This window comes from Macaca fascicularis, chromosome 17 (assembly GCF_037993035.2).
Source record: "Macaca fascicularis isolate 582-1 chromosome 17, T2T-MFA8v1.1".
NCBI classification, from domain to species: Eukaryota; Metazoa; Chordata; class Mammalia; order Primates; family Cercopithecidae; genus Macaca; species Macaca fascicularis.
Window position 1 is genome coordinate 89,588,549 of NC_088391.1, and position 17,722 is coordinate 89,606,270.

Here is a 17,722-nt window from a genome sequence, read left to right on the forward strand (position 1 = left end):
AGTCCAAAATAACATCATTTGTGTGATCGGGAAGATGACAAATGCAGGGTGGGCTCTCAGTGCTCTAAGACAGTGTGTGTATATGTGGCTTAAATAAGCCTTTCAAACAGAAGACTTCTTCCAGAGTTTTAGATTCATTGCTGGCTGCTTAGAAAACAGCATTCACGGCCGGGTGCGGTGGCTCACGCCTATAATCCCAGCACTTTGGCAAGCCAAGGTGGGCAGAACACCAGGTCAAGAGATCGGGACCATCCTGGCCAACGCAGTGAAACCCCATCTCTACTAAAAATACAAAATTAGCCGGGCATGGTGGTGCATGCCTGTAATCCCAGCCCACTCGGGAGGCTGAGGCAGGAGAATCACTTGAACCTGGGAGACGGAGGTTGCAGTGAGCTGAGATCGCGCCATTGCACTCCCGCCAGGGCAACAAGAGCAAAACTGTCTCCAAAAAAAAAAAAAAAGAAAGAAAGAAAGAAAAAGAAAAAGAAAAAAGAAAAAAAAAGAAAATAGCATTCATGGTTTAGTTTCCAATTCTGAAGTCTTCCCCACCAGAGGCCATGTAATGGAGTGTCCTGCTACCTGGGGGCAGAGGTCAGGGCATCTGCCGGTCCAGTCCATCCTCCACTTGCTTCCTGACCTTCACATCTGTGTCTGGGAGTTGGCCCCCAACATGATATATGGGTTACTGTTTTCCAGGCTCTTTTTCTTTTCATCCTCATCAAATTGAGCTTCGATCTCTGCTGGGTTGATGTAAGTATAGAATCGAGTCATGATGGCAAAAATTATACAGACGACCAGAAGCAACGCAGCAAATAGAATGTACTCAGCCCACTGTGAAGAAATCAGAGTTGGAGCAGGAAAAAGAACAAAAATAAAACAGGTCATATTGATGAATATATGGTGTGTACATTTTCTTGCTACATGCAGATGGAGAGTGCTTTGAAGTTAAATTACGGAAAATTAGTAAGCGCCAATACAGATACAGTAGGGCCAGCTTTTCTTGAATGTCCCAGATAGATAGATGCTAATATAGACAACATGCTTTGAACAGCACTAAGGTACAGAAACAACAGACTTTGGGAAGATGAGAGAAAATGTCTGAAACGCTCAAGCCTTAAGACATATGGCTGGACCCTGGAAGGGTGGGAACCGAGAGAAGAGCAAGCAGTGCCCACGAGGGAAAAATGAATGTGCTGAACTCTAGCAAGTGAAGAGCACCATGTTCCCCCTTGGAAACACCTGGAGCTCATAAGCACACAGCATGAGCACATCTGCTGCTGGCACCTGGTGCAGGAAGTCATGAAACGGATGGGGTAACAGCTCCCTTATGAGGTAGACACGCTACAGTGCAGAAGGAAAGAGTGTAAGTATCAGTAGAGCCCTCATTTAATTTTGGCTGGAAAAATTATAACCATCTCTAGGATGGCTTTAACTCCAGGTGTTATGAAAGTTTCAGGATAACATGTGTCTGCTTGGCAGCTACTAAGCTGCATTCACTGAAGCTAGGAGAGATGTTTCCCTTGACAGTAAAACACATAAGGGTGACTTCAAGTTAAGCCATTCCGGCTATTTTGGTTATCAATTTCCAGCTGCGTTAACAACAAGTGGAAATAAGAAGAATCAGCAGGCCAGGTGCAGTGGCTCACGCCTGTAATCCCAGCACTTTGGGAGGCCAAGGTGGGCAGATCACGAGGTCAAGAGATCGAGACCATCCTAGCCATCCAGGTGAAACCCTGTCTCTACTAAAAATACAAAAATTAGCCGGGTGTGGTGGTGGACGCCTGTAGGCCCAGCTACTTCGGAGGCTGAGGCAGGAGAATCACTTGAACCCGGGAGGCGGAGGTTGCAGTGAGCCAAGATCGCGCAACTCCACTCCAGCCGGGCAATAGAGTAACACTCTGTCTAAAAAGAAGAAGAAGAAAGAAGAAAGAAGAAAGAAGAAAGAAGAAAGAAGAAAGAAGAAAGAAGAAAGAAGAAGAAGAAGAAGAAGAAGAAGAAGAAGAAGAAGAAGAAGAAGAAGAAAGAAGAAAGAAGAAGGAGGAGGAGAAGGAGGAGGGGGAGGGAGAGAGGGAGAGGAAGAGGAGGGAGAGGGAGGGGAGGAGGAGGGAGAGGGAGGGGAGGAGGAGGGAGAGGGAGGGGAGGAGGAGGAGGGAGAGGGAGGGGGGAGGAGGAGGGAGAGGGAGGGGAGGAGGAGGGAGAGGGAGGGGAGGAGGAGGAGGGAGAGGGAGGGGAGAAGGAGGGAGAGGAAGGGGAGGAGGAGGGAGAGGGAGAGGAGGAGGAGGGAGAGGGAGAGGAGGAGGAGGGAGAGGGAGAGGAGGAGGAGGGAGAGGAAGAGGAGGAGGGAGAGGGAGAGGAGGAGGGAGAGGGAGAGGAGGAGGAAGGGGAGGAGGAGGGAGAGGGAGAGGAGGAGGAAGGAGAGGAGGAGGAGGGAGAGGAGGAGGAGGGAGAGGGAGAGGAGGAGGAGGGAGAGGGAGAGGAGGAGGAAGGAGAGGAGGAGGAGGGAGAGGGAGAGGAGGAGGAGGAGGAGGAGGCGAAGAATAAGGAGAAGGAGAAAGAGAAGGAGAAGGAGAAGGAGAAGGTGGAGAAGGAGAAGGAGAAGGATCAGCAGATAGTTTGCGGTAAGGCTATTTGGGAACAGCCCTGGCTGGTCTGGAAGTTTAATCCAGCTATTAGCCCAGATGACCAGACAGAGCAGACAGGGCTAGGGAGAGCCACTGTGATGGCCGTGAACAGGAAAGACAGAGGGATGTGCAATCTCCTCTCCCACGCCATACCTGTTTGCTGAACTGGCCCGCCCCTGCCACAATGAGCACGATGATGTTGCCAATAGCCACCGTCAGCAGCCATCCTGCCTGCAGCACCGACTTCATGTTGGAAGGAGCCTGAGGAAGCAAAGCAAAGTGAGTCCTGCTCCAGGTGTCACCTTTCAAGCAGGAGAACACAGCTCACTGATGGGCATTTAGTGAAGCAGAGCACCCTAACAATGCACACGAAAAGTCAGGTGGCCTCAATGTAAAAAGGATCATCACTTAAGTAACAAGACACCCACACACTCACAGGTGAGTAGACAAGAATCTCTGTGTTTCATGCTCCACATCCTTGCAAAGCTGTCCTCTTCGTTACATGGACACATCTACAGAGGAGCTGATCCTGTTTCTACAGGAGAGCTTCCAAGCGAAGCCACCCAGCCTGGCATAGTCTTCCCCTCAAATGCAGGCTGCCCTGGGCTGCAAGCTTGCCCTTCTGTGGCTTTCCTGCCACATCTCCAAAATCTCTCTTCAAACACCTGTCACCTGTATTACAGTTATCTCCTTTATTAACCTGTGAGGTTATCACAGAAAGTGATTTTCTGACTCATCTTGGCTGTTTTACTATAAAAATTGATGGTACTAGGCATTGTGTGCTATAATGCCTATAACTATAGTTCTGACAACACAGTTCAACAATTAAGCTCTAATTTGGGTATCAATAAAACCTAGCTCATTAGTCTAACACACTTAAAAGCAGTAATTCTTTTAAACTTTTTTTTTTTCTTTTTTTTTGAGACAGTGTCTTGCTCTGTTGCCCATGCTGGAGTGCAGTGGTGCGATCACAGTTCACTGCTGCCTCGGACTCCTGGGTTTAAGTAATCCTCCTGCCTCAGCCTCCCAAGTAGCTGGGAGCACAAAAGTGCTCTACCATGCTCAGCTAATAATTTTTTTTTATTTTTAAAGCTAGACCTTATTTGGTGTGTTTACTGGGAGCTATAAAGAGACCTCAACCAAACCTATCGTGAGGACATAGACCTGTAATTGAGCTGTTTTATGAATGGTCGGTTACATTTGGTTGTTTCAGAAAGGAGAATCTGCTAACCTTTATCACTCTGGTAGCAGTCAGTAATAAATACTGGACGCTAAATGTCTAGGGTATGACTGTGGATCTATAGACACATATGAACACATGCTCTCGCAAAGCTGAAGAGACTAATAATTCTTATTCAGTAAGGACAACACTTGTTGATCTCAGAGACCTTGCTCTACGGAAGATACCATAATGCTTTCTAGACTTTTAAAAAACATCGTTATCTCAGATTTAAATTAAGTCCCATCAGCATTTTCTGCAGGCAGGGGTATAGCAGATGGGTGGTAAATACAACGAACAAGAAACCTGAGAATATGAGAATTCCAGTCCCGTGACAGAGAAGACCACTTCGCCACAGGTGAGAAGAAAATACTGCGGGATTTGCAGAGCCATGTTCACTGTGTTGGCTGAAATATCTTCAAATGACTGCACTTCGGGGCAGCTGCCATTCTGCAGCAGTGAGGAAAAACCAGAAGTTGAGATAGCTTCTAAAATAAAAATTGTTCGAACAGGTAAATTGAGTTTGACCTTCTAGGGTTACATCATATGATTTCTCAAGTACGTACACATTTGAAACATAAGGCAACACTACATTTTACACTTGCGATGGGATTTGAAGATATGTTCACTAGCATTTTTATTTCAGATAAGAGAGTAGTTTGGAAGTCATTTTAAAACACTGCCTTCTCTTTGAACTATGAGTTCCTTAAGTCCATGTTAATAGTCTATAAAGAGGCATCAGATATTGGTTAACATAAATTATTCTCCAGGGGAAGTCAGTCTGTTTAGATTCTTTCTAATGAGTAAGTCAACAATAAGTTAAAGAATTAGCCAAGTGAATTAATTCTAAGCCCATTTAAAATACACATCCTAATATCACTCTAGTTAAATCATTATGTCCTAAGTGCTTGTGAGTCTTTGGGTATCAATCGAGTTTGAGCAGATCTTCTGATACAATGAAACGAGTTACCAACCTTCCTTCGGACTAGATAGGTATAAGCACTACCAAATTCAAGGTAGAAAGTATTGAAATTAGATTGACATTGTGGTGGAATCTCTGTTGAACTTATTGTGAAGCCTTTTCTATCAAAAGAAAGAATAATATTGGTTAACATTCTTGGCATTAAAAGTTTCAATGTATTTTTTAAAGAAAAATTATTGAACCTTTGAGTGAAGCATTCAGTCTAGGTACTTACACGCCAGAAGGAAAAAACTGGTAGTTGCTGGCATTGTTGCTGCTGACATTTGCATAAATTTTCCCACTCATTGTGACAGTGATGAGCTCGTTAAAAGTATTTACAAATCTGAAACAGAAAACCACCTGTCTTGTAACTGAACTAGAGAATAATATATTCTAGGTCACAGTTCATGCACCTGAAGTTGGGCAATACTCCCTATTTTGAAGGAGTTTAAGATATTTTCAGAATATTTCTAGAGAATAAAGACAGACAGTGAAGAACCCTAGGTTTATCCCTGCTCACCCACTCACGAGAACACACCTAAAAGAATGTATTTAACAGTGTTTATATGTGCTAGGTACTGCTCTATGTACTTTGTAAATCTAACCTAATTCAATACGTTAGGATATTAAGCAGGGACTGAAGTAGGTACTGGCCTCTTCCCTTCAGGGAGGTAGCCATGCCTTTGTGTTCCTTGTTTCAGAAACTTTATTTATTTATTTGTTTATTTACAGATGGCGTCTCGCTCTGTCGCCCATGCTGGAGTGCAGTGGTGCAATCTCGGCTCACTGCAACCTCTGCCTCCCAGGTTCAAGCGATTTTCCTGTCTCAGCCTCCCAAGTAGTTGGGATTACAGGCATGTGCCACCATGCCCAGCTCATTTTTGTATTTTTAGTAGAGACAGGGTTTCACCATGTTGGCCAGGCTGGTCTTGAACTCGTGACCTCAGATGATCTGCCTACCTCAGCCTCTCAAATTGCTAGGATTGCAGGTGTGAGCCACCGTGCCTGGCCAAAAACTTTAGAGTTTGAGTACTGAAAGACCAAAACGAGATGCTGCCCAGTTCCTAAAAGATAGACCCCAGTTCCTAAAGGACACCCCCCTTCTTTAGGGGTTGAGGAGGAAAGCCCACCTACTTCCTACCTCTAGGAGCCTCGGGTGGGGAAGGGCACCTGGGATTGGAGAGGAACAAGTGGGCCAACCCCGTAACAAGAGACAGGTTTTTTAGTCTTTTTTAGAGATGAGGTCTTGCTCTGTTGCCCAGGCTAGAGTGCAGTGATACAATCACAGTTGAAAGCAGCCTCGAACTCTCAGCCTCAAGTGATCCTCCCACCTTAGCCTCCTGAGTAGCTGGGACCACAGGTGTGTGCCACCGTGCCTGGCTAATTTTTATTTTTATTTTGTAGAGACAAGGGTCTGGCTGTGTTGCGCAGGCTGGTCTTAAACTCCTGGCCTCAAGGGATCCTCCCTCCACAGCCTCCCAAAGCACTAGGGTTATGGGTACGAGTCACTACACCTGGCTGAGAGACAGCTTTAAGGAATCCCCTTCAGAGGGTGGAGGCCTGTGTGATCCTGGACTGACAGTGGTCAGCATCCTGCTGGAATCCAGCTTTGAATGGAATATATCCAGTAAGACCGGCTTCCAGGTCCGAGGCGTCCTATCTCTACAAAGCCCACGAGGCTACATTTCACATGGAAGCGGTGAATCGTTTGCCTTCATAGGACCATACGGATGGTGAACAGCACGGATGGCTGATTACAGACCCCTTTCATAGCTGTTCCAGGCTATAGACGACCCTGAAACTCTCATACAACCCTAGTGACCAGGAGGGTGCTGCCCAAAACAAGACCAGTCAACTTTTCCTACCAAACACGTGAGTGAAGGCCGAGAGCAGATCATCCAACACAGAGAACAGTAAGTCTTACTAGTGTACACCTCAGCAGTGTAAAGGACAATTGAACCTCTCCATCCCCAAAATATGGGGCCAAGGTTCATCAGCTTTGTGGCAACAAATAATACTGGTCAAATTCTAGGTGCTGGGAGAAAATATCTATGAATTAAACTCAGGTCCTGAAGTCCTGAGGCCTTCTCCTCGGTGTCATTTGATAGGTGATGAGTACAGAAAATGGAGCCTGAGACAGATCCACACGGGCCTTAGCTAGAATTTACACTGCTCTAGACTGTAAGAGCTGCTTTTATCAAAGGTGAAGATCATCCACATGCAAGAGAGCGCGTGGGCAGAGTATGAGACGAGGAAGCAGAGCGCTGGGCCTGAGGCCTGGCTTATAACTTATCAGCCATCAGACTTGAGGACTCGGAGCTGCCTGGCCTGTGTCTTAGGGCTGGTGCAATAAGAAACGAAAACACAGTCCCGGGTCACTTAATGATGGGGATGGGGTCTGAGAAATGCGTCAGGAGGCGATTCTGCGGTGATGGGAACCTCACAGCGGCCACTCACCCACACCTAGACGGTGCCACCTACACACACCCAGGCTGCATGGGTATGGCCTGTGGCTCCTAAGCTACAAACTTGTGCAATGTTGGCTGCCCTGAATACTGGAGGCAACTGTGACACAATGGTAAGGATTTGCACATTTAAACATGTCTAAACACTCCCATTCTTTCCTCCCCGGCCCCCTAGCAGCCACTCATCTGCTTTCTGTCTCTATGGCTCTGTCTGCCACTTCATTTCAATGGAATCATTCCATGTAGGTCTCTGTGACCAGCTTCTCCCTCTCAGGATACTGTCTTTCACATGCGTTCATATTGCGGCACGTATCCGCACTCCATTCCTTTTTGGTTTTTGTTTTCTTTTTTTTTGAGACGGAGTCTCTCTCTGTTGCCCAGGCTGGAGAGCAGTGGTGCGATCTCAGCTCACTGCAACCTCCACCTCCTGGGTTCAAGCGATTCTCCTGCCTCAGCCTCCTGAGTAGCTGGGACTACAGGCACATGCCACCACGCCTGGCTAATTTTTTGTATTTTTAGTAGAGATGGGGTTTCACCGTGTTAGCCAGATGGTCTCAATCTCCTGACCTTGTGATCCACCCACCTCGGCCTCCCAAAAAGTGTTGTGATTACAGGCGTGAGCCATCACACCTGGCCACTTCATTCCTTTTTATGACTGACATTCCATCATATGGATATACCACCTTTTGTCAGCTTTTGGGCATTGCATTTGTTTGTATGTTTTCTCTATTGTGTATAATGCTGCAATGAACATTCATGCACAAGTTTTTGTGTGGACATGTTTTCATCTCTTACCTCACATGGCACATTTGGCAGGCTTCCAAATTAACCACCTGGGGAAGGTCTCACAATGCATGGCTTACATCCTGTCCCTCAGTAGAGAGTCTTATCGTGACTCCCTCCAATCTTACTGTGTTGATATACTGATTAATACATAGCCCACTGACACTGAAAAGGACGCGGATTTGCTTCTGAATCATGACGTTTTACTGACTGTCTTGTGCTAAAACATTTTAGCCCATATGTTGTCATCTGTAGTCAGTGATCATAACCTCTGTATTATAAACTCCACTAAAAGTGGAAAGCTTGGGCCGGGCATGGTGGCTCACGCCTGTAATCCCAGCACTTTGGGAGGCTGAGAAGGGCAGATCATCTGAGGTCGGGAGTTCAAGACCAGCCTGACCAACATGGAGAAACCCCATTTCTACTAAAAATACAAAATTAGCTGGGCACGGTGGTGCATGCCTGTAATCTCAGCTACTCGGGAGGCTGAGGCAGGAGAATTGCTTGAACCCAGGAGGCGGAGTTTGCGGTGAGCCGAGATCGTGCCACTGCACTCTGGCCTGGGCAACAAGAGCGAAACTCTATCTCAAAAAAAAGAAAGAAAGAAAGAGAGAAAGAGAGCAAGAGAAAGAGAGAAAGAAAGAAAATGGAAAGCTCTAATATGAGGAGTCCCCCTCTCTTCTAAACTTATCTTTTTTTTTTTTAATAAAAGATAGGGCCTCACTCTGTCACCCAGGCTGGAGTGCAGTGGTGCAATCATGGCTCACTGCAGCCTTGAACTCCTGGGCTCAAACAATCCTCTCATCTCAGCCTCCTAAGTAGCTAGGACTGCAGGAGTGCGCCACATGCCTGGCTAATTTTTACATTGTTATTTTTATAGAGAGGGAGTTTTGCTTTATTGCCCAGGTTGGTCTTGAACTCCTGGCCTCAAGTGATTCTCCTGCCTCCACCTCCCAAAGTGCTGGGATTACAGGCATGAGCCACCACACCCAGTCTTCCTAAACTTTCTTATAAGAGCCTTCCAACTTGCAGCAGACTCCAGGACATGCCCTACTTTGCTGATGTCTCTTCCCAGGCTGATCCTCACATTTGGCTTCCAATAAATCAAATTATTTCTGCCTTGACACCCTTAATTTTGGTCAACATGGTTATATACCTAGGAGTGAAACTGCTGAGTTATATAGTAAAACTCTATGATTAACATTTCAAAGAACTGCTTTTCAAAGTGGCTGTACCATTTTAGATTTCCACCAGCAGTGAATAAGGTTCTAATTTTTATTTATTTGTTTGTTTGTTTGAAGACGGAGTCTCACTTTGTCACCAGGCTGCAGTGTAGTGACATCAACATGGCTCATTGCAGCCTCGACCTCTCGGGGCTCAGGTGATCCACCCACCTCAGCTTCTCCAGTAGCTGGGACACACCACGACGCCTGGCTAATTTTTGTATTTTTTTGTAGGGACAGGGTTTTGCCATTTTGCTCAGGCTGGTCTTGAACTCCTGGGTTCAAGCAATCAGCCCACCTCAGCCTCCTAAAGTGCTGGGTTTATAGGCATGAGCCACCATGCCCAGCTAAGAGGTCCAGTTTACCCGCATCCTTAACAATTCTTGTTATTGTCTACCTTTTTTTTTTTTTTAAGATGGAGTTTCACTCTTGTTGCCCAGTCTGCAGAGCCACGGCACAGTCTTGACTCACTGCAACCTCCACCTCCCAGGTTCAAGCGATTCTCCTGCCTCAGCTTCCCAAGTAGCTGGGATTACAGGCACCTGCTACCACGCCCAGCTAATTTTTGTATTTTTAATAGAGACGAGGTTTCACCATGTTGGCTAGGCTGGTCTTGAACTCCTGGCCTCAGGTGATCTGACCACCTTGGCCTCCCAAAGTGCTTGGAATACAGGCGTGAGCCACTGCGCCTGGCCTATTGCCTATCTTTTTGATCAGAACCTAGAAGGTATGCAGTGGTATCTCACTGTGGTTTTCATTTAAATTTCCCTAAAAACTAACAACTTTGAGCATATATTCATATGCTTATTGACTGGGTATCTTCTTTGAAGAAATATCTATTTAAATACGGTACCCATTTTAAAACTTGGGTTGTCTTTTTAGTACTGAGTTATGAGAGTTCTTTATGTTCTGGATATGAGTCCCTTCTCAGATATATGATTTGTAAATATTTTCTCCCATTCTGTGGGTTGCCCTTTCAATTCTTGATCACATCATTTGCAGCACAAAAGTTTTCCATTTTTATGAAGCCCAAGTTCTTTTTCCTTTTTTCGTCACTTGTGGTTTTGGTTTTCTTCTATAAATTTCATTGTTTCGGTTATGTGAAAGAAAGTAGAACCTCAGGACCCCAAAGTCACTGTGCTGGCAAGATGAATACAATTATATACAATTATAGCCGCGTTTAGTTACACTGCAGAGAAATTTGGGAACACCAAAGAGAAAGAAGATGCCGAAAGCTTGATGAGAAGAAAAGGAAATCAACCACAAAGATTGGCAGGTGCTTTTTTTTTTTTTTTTTTTTTTTAATCTTTTAGTCAAGCCTCCAGAGTTATGGAAGAAAATGATGTCCAGCCAATGAACCAAGTGTGAGAACACAAAAAGGCATTTTCAGGCAAGCAATGACTTGGAATTGATCTCATATTTCTCTTGACAAGATATTTGGCCATACGCTGCCACAAAAGTAGAAAGAAGGCTGAGAAAGATGACATGAAATCCAAGAAAGAAAGGCATTAACCTGGCACACAGTGAAAAATTCTACCGGGATAGTGGTTCAGCAGGACGACAGAGCCAGTGCTCCCGTTAGCTCGAAGAACGTGCTGAAGAGTTGGTTTTTCAGGAGGAAAAGTGGATTCCCAGGATAATAGCATAATTAGGAAGCTGGTAACCTTGGAGACTGGGTAAAGGCTTATGTTTTTGTTAACAAGAGGCCAACTGGGTTACAGGGAAAAAAAGATGAAGCTGTGCAAGAAAGCCTTGGTGAAATGAAAGCAACCAAGACAGGCACTGCTGAACAATTCATCAATGTAATAGGAGATTCCAATGCCTCTGGACAGTCAAGACATTTTCAGTGGAGGGATACATTTTCAAGGATATAAAGTAACATTTTCTCTTGCAGACTGATCACACTTTATTATGTTGTAAATATTATTTATAGGGTCATATTGTAAATCCTGTTTATGGATCTATTATTTAGACTCAGCCTAGCACAGGGAAAACAGAAACATAAATCTAATAAATATTAACAATGTGAAGCAAACAGGAGGTGAGATGAAAAGCAAAAGTTCATTTCACCACCATTTGTATTAGTAAGTTGTTTTTCGGTTTTGTTTTGTTTTTTTGAGACAGGGTCTCACTTTGTTGTCCAGGCTGGAGTGCAGTGGCAAAATCTTGGCTCACTGCAGCCTCCGCCTCCCGGGTTCAAGCATTTCTTCTGCCTCAGCCTCCCAAGTAGCTGGGATTACAGGCACATGCACCATGCCTGACTAATTTTTGTATTTTTAGTAGAGACAGTGTTTTACCATGTTGACCAGGCTGGTCTCGAACTCCTAACCTCAGGTGATCCATCCACCTCAGCCTCGCAAAGTTCTGGGATTACAGGCATGAGCCACCATGCCCAGCCAATATTAGTAAGTTAATAGACATGGTCCCAAAGTATACTTAAGTCTCTATTATTTTGTGTTTTAGTGCTAGCTCGTAAAAGCTAAAATCAGAAATTATCAAAGTTGTGCCTAGAGGGGACTGGAGACGGGTTGAACGTTGAGGTGAACAGGAGAACTACTCTCATTGCCCCCAGTTTATTCTTATTAAAGATTTATTTATAGTAAATTGACTTTTGGGGTGTACAGTGCTATATAAATTTTAACATTATCTTGATTTATAAATACTGTCACAGTCAGAATACGTGGACCCCAAAATTGTGCTACCCCATAGTCAAACCTTTCCTCCACTCCTAACTCAAGCCAATCACTAACGTGTTCTGTGTCCCTGGAGTTTTTGGCTTTCTGCAAATGTCATGTAAATGGAATTATACAATTGTTCTGTCAATGCCACTTTTTTGGGGGGAGTGGGACTGGGCAAGAGAACAATTTCCGTTTTTAACCACAGAGCTACTGCAAAAGGAACCAGTGAGCTGTCCCTCCCTTCCCCTTCTCCACATCTCCAATCACAGGTGTGAGAAAAGGAACTCCAACCCAGGGCAGGACCAGCCCCTCCCCACACCCTCAATGTTTAAGAAAGAAAAGTGTGTCATTTTTTCAGGCTGGCTTCTTCCACAGCACAATGCATTTGAAATGCACTCATATCATTGTATTCAGTCTGTCCCCTTTTTTGCTGAGTGGTGGATGTTTATGCATCCCCCGTTGAAGGACATTTGGGTGACCTGCAATCTTCAGTGATTATAAACAGAGCTTCTGTAAACATTCATGTGCGGGCTTTTATGTGAACACATGTTTCCAGTTCTCTAGGGTAAATATCTAGGAGTGGGATGGCTGGTTCACATGGTGAGTGTTTACCTGTATAAGAAACTGCCAAACTGTTTTTCAGAGGGGCTACAGCATCTTGTCCTCCCACCAGCAATGCAAGGGAGTTCTGGGTGCCCCGCATCCTCACCAGCACTTGGTACTGTCAGGGTTAAAACAATTATTACAGCCACCTGATAGGTGTGTTGTGATAACTCACTGTGGTCTTCATTTATATTTCCCTTAGTAAGACCAATGCTATTGTTCATGTGCTTATTTGTCATGTGTATCTCCTTTGGTGACATATCTGCTCAAATCTTTTGTGTTTTTAATTGGGTTATTTAAAATTAAATTTAAATTAAGATTATATGAATTTGCTGTGGAAGAAACCAGCCTCAAAAAGTTGCACACTGTATAATTCTCTTTACATTGAGCTGTTAGAGTACTTAACTTATTTCGGATACAAGTTCTTTGTTAAATGCATGATTTCTAAATATTTTCTCCCAGTTCGTAGCGAATCTTTTTATTCTCTTCAGACTGATATTGGCTGGGTACATGTATTCAAATTTGTACTCACATCTTAGTGTAGGCCCAGCACAGTGGCTCATGCCTGTAATCCCAGCATTTTGGGAGGCTGGGATGGGAGGATTGCTTGAGCTCAGGAGTTTGAGACCAGCATGGGCAACATAGTGAGACCCCACCTCTACCAAAAGTAAAAATTAGCTGGGCGTGGTGGTGCACACCTTTAGTCCCAGCTACTTGGGAGGCTGAGGCAGAAGGATCACTTGAGCCCAGGAGGATGAGGCTGCACTGAGCTGTGATTGCACCACTGCATTCTAGCCTGGGCAGGAGAGCAAGACCCTGTCTCAAAAAAAAAAAAAAAAAAAAAGTGACATTGACAGAACAAACATTTTTAGTTTTGGTGAACTCTATCAAGTTTTTCTTCTATAGATTGTGTTTTTGGTGTCATAGCTAAGAACCCAGGGTCACAAGAGGTTACGTTTCTTGTATAAATTTTATAGTTTTATATTTTACTTGTAGATGTATAATCAGTTTTGAGTTTTCACATAAGATGTATAAGAATTTAGTATAATTTTTATATATGAATTGTGTATAAGATCTGAGGTTTAGGTCAAGTTCATTTTTTACGTATGAATGTTCAAATGTTTCAACACTGATTGTTGAAAATACTTCCCTTAATCCATTGAACTGTCTTTGCACCTTTGACAAAAATCAGTTGCTTGGGTCTGGATTATTCATTCATCTATGGGTCTTTTTCTTTGCCAAAACCATTTTGTCTTGATCGCTGTAACTTTACAGTACATTTTAAAACTAGTGGTAGTAAGATTCTTCCAACTTAATTCTTTTTCAAAATTATTTGAGCTATTCTAACTCCTTTGCCTTTCCATATACATTTTCGAAGCAGATTTTTTATACCCATACAAATAATGCTATGATTTGGATAGGAATGGCAATAAACCTATAGGTCAACTTTAGGTTTGGAGAGAAGTGACACCTTTACTATATTAAATCTTTGGATCAGTGAACACAGCTGTCTCTCCATGTATTTAGCTTTTCACTCATTTCTTTCATAAGCAATTTTGTAGTTTTTACCACTCAAATCCTGCATGTTTTGTTAGATTTATATCTAAGTATTTCATATTTTGTAGGGGGAGATAGTACACACGAAATGGTTGTAAAATTTCAGATTCCAACTCTTCATTGCTAGCACACTGAACTGTGGTGGATTTTGTTTTTGTCCTGTGTCCCGTGACTTTTCTAAATTCACTTATTGACTCTAGGAGCTTCTTTTGGTAGAGTCCTGGGGACTTTCTGTATAGACAATTGTCATCTATAAGTAGAAATTTATTTTATTTATTTATTTATATTATTTTGAGACAAGGTCTCATTCTGTCACCCAGGCTGGAGTGCAGTGGCAGGATCACAGTTCACTGCAGCCTCAACCTCCCCAAGCTCAGGGGATCCTCCCCTCTGAGACTCCCGAATGGCTGGGATTACAGGCACACACCACCATACTCAGCAAATTTTTTTTTTTTTTTTTTTTGAGACAGAGTCTCGCTCTGTCAGCCAGGCTGGAGTGCAGTAGCACAATCTCAGCTCACTGCAAGCTCCATCTCCCAGGCCCAAGCAATTCTCTTGCCTCAGCCTCCCGAGTAGCTGGAATTACAGGTGTGTGCCACCACGCTCGGCTAATTTTTTTTAAATTTTTGTTACAGATGGGGTTTCACCATATTGTCCAGGCTGGTCTCGAGCTCCTGGGCTCAAGAGATCTGCCCGCCTCAGCCTCCCAAAGTGCTGGGATTACAGGTGTGAGCCACCACACCCGGCCAATTGGAAATATTTTTATTTCTTCCTTTCTAATCTATATGCTTTTACTTCTTTTTCTCGTATCTTTGCTCTTGCAACCAGCGGATGTTTAATAGAAGTGGGGAGGGTGGAAAACTCTTACCTTGTTCCTGATCTTAGTGGAGAGCTTTCAGACTTTCACCATGAAGTATAATATTAGCTCGAGTTTTTGATGTCCTTTTTCAGGGTAAGGAAGTTCCCTTCTATTCCCAGTTTGCTGAGAGTTTTTGTCATGAATGGATGCTGAATTTTATCAAATGCTTTTTTTTAAATCAATTGATAAGATGATGTACATTTTCCTTTTTAGTTTGTTAAGATGGTGGGTTACATGGATTGGTTTTTTTTTTTTTTTTTTGGAATATTGAGCCAGCCTTACATTGTTGGGACAAACCGTATCATCTCATTTCATATCCTTGTTACATTTGGACTTTACTATGGGTATGCATTACTTCCATAAGAAGCTGATAAAACTTAAATTTTAAAGAAATATACATACCTGATTCCATTTTCTCCTTTTTTTGGCTTCTGGTTAAGATCATCCTTTACCTGAGGGAGAAAACAGTAATATAAAAATATTTTCAAAATAATATTCGTTAGAATGAGTTTAGATGAACATTTCAGTCTTTGAGAATGCGGTATTGACAGTTATCCTAGGAGCTAAGGATATGGTTACATTAGAAGGGCTCCGGAGGCTGGGTGCAGTAGCTCATGCCTGTAATCCCAGCAATTTGGGAGGCTAAGGCAGGAGGATCACTTGAGCTCAGGAGTTTGAGACCAGCCTGGGAGACACAGCGAGAAATTAGAAATTAGCCTCTATTAGAAATTAGAAATTAGAAATTAGCCTCTATTAGCCTCTATTAGTTTCTATTAGAAATTAGCCAGGTGTGGTGATGCACACTTGTAGTTCCAGCTACTCAGAAAGATGAGGTGGGAGGGAGAATCATTTGTTGACAATGAATCTTGAGTCTGGGAGGTCAAGGCTGCAGTGAGCTGATCATGCCACTGCACTCCAGATGGGGCAACAGGTGGAGATCCCGTCTCAAAAAAAAAAAAAAAAAAAAAAAAGAGGGTTTCTGAGCCAGGCATGGTGCTTCATGCCTGAAATCCCAGAGCTTTGGAAGGATCTCTTGAGGCCAAGAGTTTGAGACCAGCCTAGGCAGCATAGTGAGATCCTGTTGAAAGTGAAAGAAAGAAAGGAAGAAAGAGAAAGAACAAAAAAATGGAAGAAAGGAAGGGAGGGAGGGAGGTAGGAAGGAAGGAAGGAAGGAAGGAAGGGAAGGGAAGGGAGGGAGGGAGGGAGGGAGGGAAGGAAGGGAAGGAAGGGAAGGAAGAGAAAAGAGAAGAGAAGGAGAAAAGAAAGGAAGGAAGAAGGAAGAAGGGCTCCGTTTCTTCAGCTTTGATTTTCTTTAAAGCTAACATGAGCCTCTACAATTTTTGATCGTTGGTTGCTGGGCTTCCACAGAACACTACTCCCCAAAACTTTAGAACAAGCCACTCAGCAGCTCCCTAATTAAGCAAATGACCAAGAGTCTTAATTCCATATTGCAGTTCCATAGAAGCTCACTTAAATGTACTTTACAGAATGTCCACAACCCTTTCATGTAGCTCAACTATACCTTCATAGCTGCTGCTTTTTTTTTTTTTTTTTTTTTTTTTGAGACAGGGTCTTGCTCTGTCACCCAGGCTGGAGCACACTGGCATAAGCATGGCTCACTGCAGCCTCTACCTCCTGGGCTCAAGCAATCCTCCCACACCAGCCACCTAAGTAGCTGGGATGACAGGCATGCACCACCACTCTCAAATGTTTAAAATTTTTGTAGAGACAGGGGTCTCACTATGTTGTCCAGGCTAGGTTACAGAGCTTTTTATGAGCGAATGACATATTTAGATCTCTGTATTTTCTCATCAAATATTTTGTATGTATAGTATTTTATTGCTTTTACCTGGTAGGCTTATTATACTTTTTCAGAGACTGCTCTAATTTTCTATTTAGTGCAACTTTTTAAATTTAGTGCAATTAATTATATATTTTAAACTCTCTGAAAAAGTCCCTGAGAATTCACATATGTACTCTGTGTGACTTCTGTACACACACGCACACCCGTGCACAGACCCCATACGATGTCCAGAGGTTGTCTTTTTAGAAATTTCAATTAATATTAGCTTTTCCTATCCACCAGTCATACTTTTATTAGAAGTCTGGCTGGTGTTTTTGAAGTCTTGTGTTTCAGAAGAAGGAAGAAATTGAGGATGATCTAATATAATACTATATGGGAGTAAAACAAAGTCACACCATAAAAATTTGGGCCTCCAGTATCACAAACAGCAAAGAGTCAACTGTAAGTGTTCACGCACTTACCACCCGGTAGTGATTGGGGGCCCACACTAGAAGTGTGTGGCGCTGGCCCTGCTTGAAGTCGTCAGTTACGGCAGTGACGGGTGATCCAGGAGAAGAAATATTTATACTTGTCAGTTTGTTTACATCAAAAGTCATATATGCATTTGTCTATAGAGGGAGGGAAAGAGGCATAGTTAATATCACAGTCTCAGCACTATGCAACTGAACACTGGAACAGCAGTTATCTGGCATTCCACATTTCCAAGTTCATGTTCATAGATATCAAAAAATGCCTGTGGGGAGTTGGCATTTATTTGCCTCAGCTTCCCACCCACTCTTACAGACTCTGTCTTGAGGTTTTTAGTGCCACCACAGGAACAACACTTTTTCACCAAGAATCTTATTTTTGTTTTGTTTTTATAAAAATAAATACTATGAGACTAATTTCTACTGTTAGGCAAAGAACAGCATCAGGGCAAAAGCAACAGCTCTGGGGAAAATCAATACTG

General features: G+C 43.4%; 1 protein-coding gene across 1 annotated transcript in view; it reads right to left on the bottom strand.

The window, feature by feature from the left end:
• Window positions 1-479: 479 nt before the first annotated feature.
• SLC15A1 (solute carrier family 15 member 1) overlaps window positions 480-17,722 on the bottom strand; it is a 70,003-nt gene continuing 52,760 nt past the window's right edge. The window contains 7 exon segments of the mRNA NM_001319589.1: window positions 480-831; window positions 2,775-2,882; window positions 4,147-4,290; window positions 4,815-4,923; window positions 5,037-5,144; window positions 15,372-15,421; window positions 17,235-17,381. Coding sequence (NP_001306518.1) covers window positions 640-831; window positions 2,775-2,882; window positions 4,147-4,290; window positions 4,815-4,923; window positions 5,037-5,144; window positions 15,372-15,421; window positions 17,235-17,381 — 858 coding nt within the window. The 3' untranslated portion in view covers window positions 480-639.